The 6,000-nt window shown below is 42.4% G+C and overlaps 1 protein-coding gene across 3 annotated transcripts in view; it reads right to left on the bottom strand.

Moving 5' to 3' along the window:
• Positions 1-1,520: 1,520 nt before the first annotated feature.
• Positions 1,521-6,000, bottom strand: part of LOC109312484 (prosaposin-like) — a 39,573-nt gene continuing 35,093 nt past the window's right edge. For all 3 annotated transcript variants that reach the window (XM_019538539.1, XM_019538537.1, XM_019538538.1), the window contains exons 14-15: positions 5,804-5,911; positions 1,521-3,124 (exon numbers count right to left, since the gene is read on the bottom strand). In XM_019538539.1, the coding sequence (XP_019394084.1) occupies positions 3,089-3,124; positions 5,804-5,911 (144 nt within the window). In that variant the 3' untranslated portion in view covers positions 1,521-3,088. The remainder of the gene's footprint in view (positions 3,125-5,803; positions 5,912-6,000) is intronic.

Raw genomic sequence — 6,000 nt, 5'->3', positions numbered from 1 at the left:
TAATGTCAGCAAACAAAGCAATTGACTCTTCATTACTCTCGTTTCAAGAGGCCACCCTGTAGATTGTCACTCCAGTCAATACGCTGCAGGAGCCCAGCCCTTGGACCTGTCTGGAGAGAGCATCCATGTAAATGCCTGAATGCTCTGGGTCCTGTGGGCTCCGTTTAGCTTTTGCTCTAGTTCTTTTTTTGCTGAGGAGCTGCCCTGCTGCTTATCCAGATCCTGCTCCCCATGACTGTTGCTACTTGAATGCAGAGCGCAGTTCTGCTCACCCACAGAAATACTGGTTGCCACAGGTGCACCTGATCTGGGAGACTGTGACCAGTCTGCAGGCATTCTTTAGACAGAGATAAGCTGATATTTCACTTTCTGCCTTTTCTGAATGAGAAACTCCATACCTCCTAGCACCACTGCCTAGAAAGTAGCGTGCTGTGATTTGCTCCCTTACTTTCTGGGGTTGCACTATAACACCACCACACATCTCACCTGGCACCTGAATCATACTGTCAGGTGGCCAGCCAGGTCTTCACTATTAACTCTAGTGACCCAGGGAGCTGAATTTGGAGGATGACAAGCTTGCTTCATTAGCTGTATGGTCAGCAATGTTCTTTTGGCAGATGCCTTTCCCTTAGAAACTGAAGCAACTTCCACTCCCTTTTTGCATGTAGCAAGACCAACGGCATGCAGACCTGGGCCTCTGAGAGGCTCTGGCATAAGGCAATTGAGACTGCTGGCTAGATCGTGCAGTGGCTCGTGTCATACAGAGCTAAGCACTTGCAAACTCACCTTGGCTCTGAATGTTTCCTAAACAACAAGCAATACATCAACCTCACCTGCCATCTTTTTTCCTCCCAACAGGAACAGATGAAGAACCCTATAGCACTGACACCCACATTACAGTCCCCATGTCAGGGGACTTCAGCTGGGTTAGTTCCCATGGGATCACTCACAAGAGTATTCCTAATCAGTCTGACCTCAAATGTAATTCTGCCTGTTGGGAACGGAGTCACTCACTTCCTGCATGAGAATGCCTCTGCCCATAGTGCTCTTGGGCTGTGTCTTGGACGACCATTCAATCTAAGTCCTTGCACAGCAAAGAACCAGCTTATAGCATCTGAAGGTGTAGGGTATGGATTAGATCCTAGGAACAGCGTGGACTCACGAAATTCCTTTGCTCAGTACTTTTGGTGTGGACATGCTCATGTTGCAGATCTTGTGCCCCAGGCACAAAAATAGTATAATCTTTGCCCTCAGACCACTCCTGCAATACTATGCAAACCCTTTATTAACTCGCATGACTTCACTTTGAAAGGGGGTCCTGTTCCAGCAGATCTGCTAATGAGAATGCACATTCCTCATGCCAGAGCCACCTGCATGACACATTCAGCCTTGAGGAGCTTGTGGGAAGATCTGACCTTCATTTAAATTCAAATACAAAACAGGACACCTAAAGGGCATACAGCTGCAGATACACAGGGAGAGGCTTCACACCTGTACAATGAAAATAAAGAGCACAGAGATACCAGGTTTACAGGAAATCTTTATTGTTTTTAATTACAGAAGCTTTAATGCACAATTTAAGGCCAGTGTCTACCAAAAGAAGCTGCATGTTTTCCCCTCAGCTGGACAGAAGCTCTTGATAAGGGAAGGCCAAGAGCCTGACCTCTTAAATTAAAATGTGTTCCCTCTCCATAGGTCTCTATACTGTGTTTGCCACAGTAATATCCAAATAGCTTTGAGGAACATCCTTCCCCCCACTACTACTTCCTCTCATGTCAATCATTTCTCCTGTATCAGGGAACAAAAGACATGACCATAATGACTTCAAAAATAGGCCCTGAATCTAGTCTAGCAGGCAAAAGCTTGCTGCACTTGCATCAATGTCACATAGCCAGTAACTCTAGGGCACAGATACTATGAGGTAAGGAAAGCAGTATTTTCCTCACTGCTGTCAAGAAAAAGCCACAGGTAATACAGATGCCTCTGTAGTCACCACACAAACTTAAATTATGTGGAAGAGAAAACTAGCAGTTACCTTGTGCCTCCCTGTTCTCTTCTGAACATTAAGCACTTCAAGAATTTGTAGCATCCAAAAGAAAAGCTATAAAATCAAGGGTTTTAAAAAAATCTCATTCAGCTTTGAAATCTCACAATGTTTAAAATGTACTACAAAAAGTATTAGAGTTAGGAAGCACTGTTAAATTTAGTGAAGTTAGTGTCTTAAAATGGCTACCAAAGGACACCCCACCCCCCACAACTACACCAGACACAGGTGCTGAGACAGCTAAGGAACAGTTCTTGCCAAACCAGATATGTTTTAAATTGTCCTTTTCTTGTCTTACAATGATCAGGCACTTGGGACCAGATTCCCAGCTGGCATAAGTTACCATAACCACAGGGCTTTTGCCAATTTACACCAAATGAGCATCTGGCCCTAAGAGTTTATTTCAGGTTGTTTGCAGACACACACAGCCAGCCTTTTCTCTCCAGGGGACAGAAGAACAGTTCCAATACAAAACCATTCTTTTTCCATTACATGGTTAGGATGATTTAGGATAGGATTCTTAAATGAGCCTAAGGGATTTACATGCCCAAATCCCATTCTGTTTCAGTTCCTAAATCCCTTAGGCTGATCTGAAAATCTGAGCCTTCCTTCTCTAGCCACAAATATGGGCAAAGCACTCAAGATCATTGCAGTAGAATCCAACACCAATCCATCACAGAACGTCAATGCGATCAGTCTGCTCTGATCTATTTTTGCTTTTAGTCCAACAAACTGCTATTTATTCATATAAAAAACCAGCCCACTGTATGCCACTCCCCTCTATCTATCTAAGGACATTCCACCCCACGGCTCCCAATTCACAATGCACTGTACATTCTCAGGGCTGACTGAGTTAATGCTGAAGATGAATTTTACAAATGGCAACAGTATTGCAAATCAACAGGAAGATGTATGACTTTCAAGAGAGAGAGGAGAGGTACAGATCTCTTCACCGACCCAGTCTTCTCACCAATTCCCACACAAACAAATCCCAGGATGCTTGATCAAAACCATGGCAAACACGTTCAGTTGGAAAGGACTCTTTTAGTCCCATATATGACGCTTGCAATGCTCCACAGCCTGGGAAAAAGAAGAGAAAAAATAGGTGTGAAAGAAAGACCTGTATCTTCAAATTATGGTACAGTCAGAGTGAACTTGCACGAACAGCTCGGAGCCCCAGTACCAGCCAGGATTTTGCAGTATAACCAGAACTCTCACCGTACAAAAAGCTTCCCGAGGGAACACCAGCTAGATTTAAATGTAATCTGACTTACATTTACACTGATATTCCACTTAGCTGATTAGATCATCGAGGTCTGAACACCGCTTGCCATAGAGACAGGGACTAAGGATTGCTGCAACAGACTTCATCACACCAGAGGAAACAACCCAGAGCTCACTAATATATTTAGGTTTCTTTCTAACAGCTTCCATCACCATGGTCCCTAAACACCTCATATCAACCAAGAACAAGCTCTTCAGCTGTTTAATGGGTAGGATCAAGAAACTCTGAAAAATTCAGGTTTGTAGATGTGTTGGTAAACTGCTCCAATACACCGTAATTACAACACATCAGAGTAGACTCGATTAATCAAGTCTGCTGGAACGTGCCAATTAGTGTGCTCCAGCAACCTCCAGTGTCTCATGTATCAGCATCCCTGTGCTTCAAAATGGAAGTGGGGGTGATTTAATTAAAGCTCATTTGACAAGCTTTAGATAAAGTGCCCTCATCTCAACTTTGAAGTACAGGGACACTGATACATGAGACACTGCAGGCTTTAATCAGAGCGGCTCTGGGAGCCACTCTAATTAAAGTGCCCCACCCCTGGAGCATATGTAAAAACATTCATGTCTAGTCCTTCTTGGCTAAACAGCTGAACAGTATACAGGACAATTTATATCTTTAAAAAGGGACAATGATTCACAACAAAGGACTGTGAAGTGGAAAATAAAGTCCTCTCGCACATTAACAAAGTTAAATATTAGCGAACCTAAAACTAGTTATAATTTATACCCAGACTAAACTTCTGTTTTACACAATGGACCCTCTATTCTATAGGATGAAAACCCACTAAAAAGAGTACGTGTGTTATGCACAGTTCAGTGCCACATATCTGAATTAGCTCTGAATAAACAAGCGTGGGTTCAAGAAACGGTATGGATACATTCGCCCAGCTGAGAAGCAGGATATATAAGTCTGGGTTGGGCCTTGCTAATTAATTAATTGATATTGTGCTAATCCTTTGCACTGGCATAAAGAAATCAATTGGTAGAGTGTTCTAGACACATCAGTGTTGAAATTAGTTGAGATTATCAGCATCTGCATGCATCATCAGTTTTGTAACTGAAAGAATTACCCAATCCAAGGGTGCAGCATGTGGGAGAAGGGAAGAGAAACTTGGGTTATGCAAGTGTTCAATAACTGAAAGTCTCCAACCCACCCATTGAACATGAGAAGCTCAAACAATTATACCATTAGCTTTTCATGGTGCTTCACCCAGCATACTCCAACATTGGCTGCAAAAGGGCAGAAATTTATTCTCCACAGAAACTTGGCATTTGATGTTTCTTGGGCAGAGCCTGCCAATTCAGCCATAGAATATGCAAATATTTACATCATGCACTGTCAGCTGAAACAGCTCCTGCAGGAAACTGCCACGCTCTTTGTATTTTATAGTGACTAAACTTTCCACTCCAATAGGATCCCATTCATATAGAATGTACTTTTAATCTGTATATGTTACATATATTATGCAATTAATTGGTTAATTGAGCGATAGATTTAGACTGGACATACGTGCAAAATAAGATCAGGCACAAGTGCAAAGTAATTACCACACAATAAAAATGACCATTCAGCTATAAAAAGAGCCAATCAGGTCTAAAATTAGTGCTTGAAAATGTGTAACTGCTCCACAGCTGGTTTCTACGCAGCTTTAATTTGAATGTGTAGCAGGGTCCATAGTCACAATGCTACTTTAATTCCCCCATATTAGCATTAGCGGATTTCTCTGAAATAATCCAGGATTCCTGGCACTAAAAGGTTGAGAAGCATTTGAGTGGGTCAGGTGCCGCCTCACAGCTCAGTCAGCTGCTCAAAGCTGCATGAAGTTGAATAGGATTTCTCTAAAGCCAACTTTAGAGCCAACTCTAATTGCCTCATTAGGTCATTCCCATTTCTAATACAGAGCAGCCTCAAGTGTAGACCATCTAATGCATTAGCCAGTTGAACTGGAAATGTCCCAGGCAATGGCACATTTATGCTTCCACTAAAAAGGAGGACAATTCTATAATCCCAGCACGTAGCTCTCCCTCTGACAGGTGTCGTCAGCCTGCACAGTTTCACAAGCCTAGGTTAGATATTTGTGGTTCTCTGTCACAGGAGCTAGATCTAAATGTAACCCAACTCACCCCTCATTTACACCGATATTATACTAATGCCATTCCATTTAGTTCTATGAAATTACTGCTTATGACATCTGGGTACATGAAAGGAGAATCAGGGCCAATATTGTCAAATATTCCATTTCAGTTCATTGCCAGTTGATTTTGTGGCATCTCAGAGTCCATTCTCACTGTAGAGAGAACTCTTATTACTTACATTTCTACCCAGGAGAAATTTTACAATCTTTTCTCCAATGCCTGATGCAGGATGTTTGTGCCTGAAACCTTGCAAGTAAAGATTTTTTTTTCCAAAAATCTTGTTGGTCTAATAAAAGATATAATCTCTGCTATGAGTCCTGATTGCCTATTACTTACATGGCATTCAACTGCAGTCTCCATGTTCTTACACCAGTAGCTGGGGCCCCAAACACATCGGTCAGCACCTATGAGATCCTCTTCAGAGGCCCTACAGACTCTTATTTTCTGTACAGCGAAAAAAGGATGAGAATGAAACATTTGGTTACATCTTCCCCTTTGCCCTGTACAGTGAGTTATCTCATTTCCTCCCCCAT

This window comes from Crocodylus porosus, unplaced genomic scaffold, assembly GCF_001723895.1.
Source record: "Crocodylus porosus isolate Cpor-Errol unplaced genomic scaffold, CroPor_comp1, whole genome shotgun sequence".
NCBI lineage: Eukaryota > Metazoa > Chordata > Crocodylia > Crocodylidae > Crocodylus > Crocodylus porosus.
This window is presented reverse-complemented; position numbering and strand designations above follow the sequence as displayed.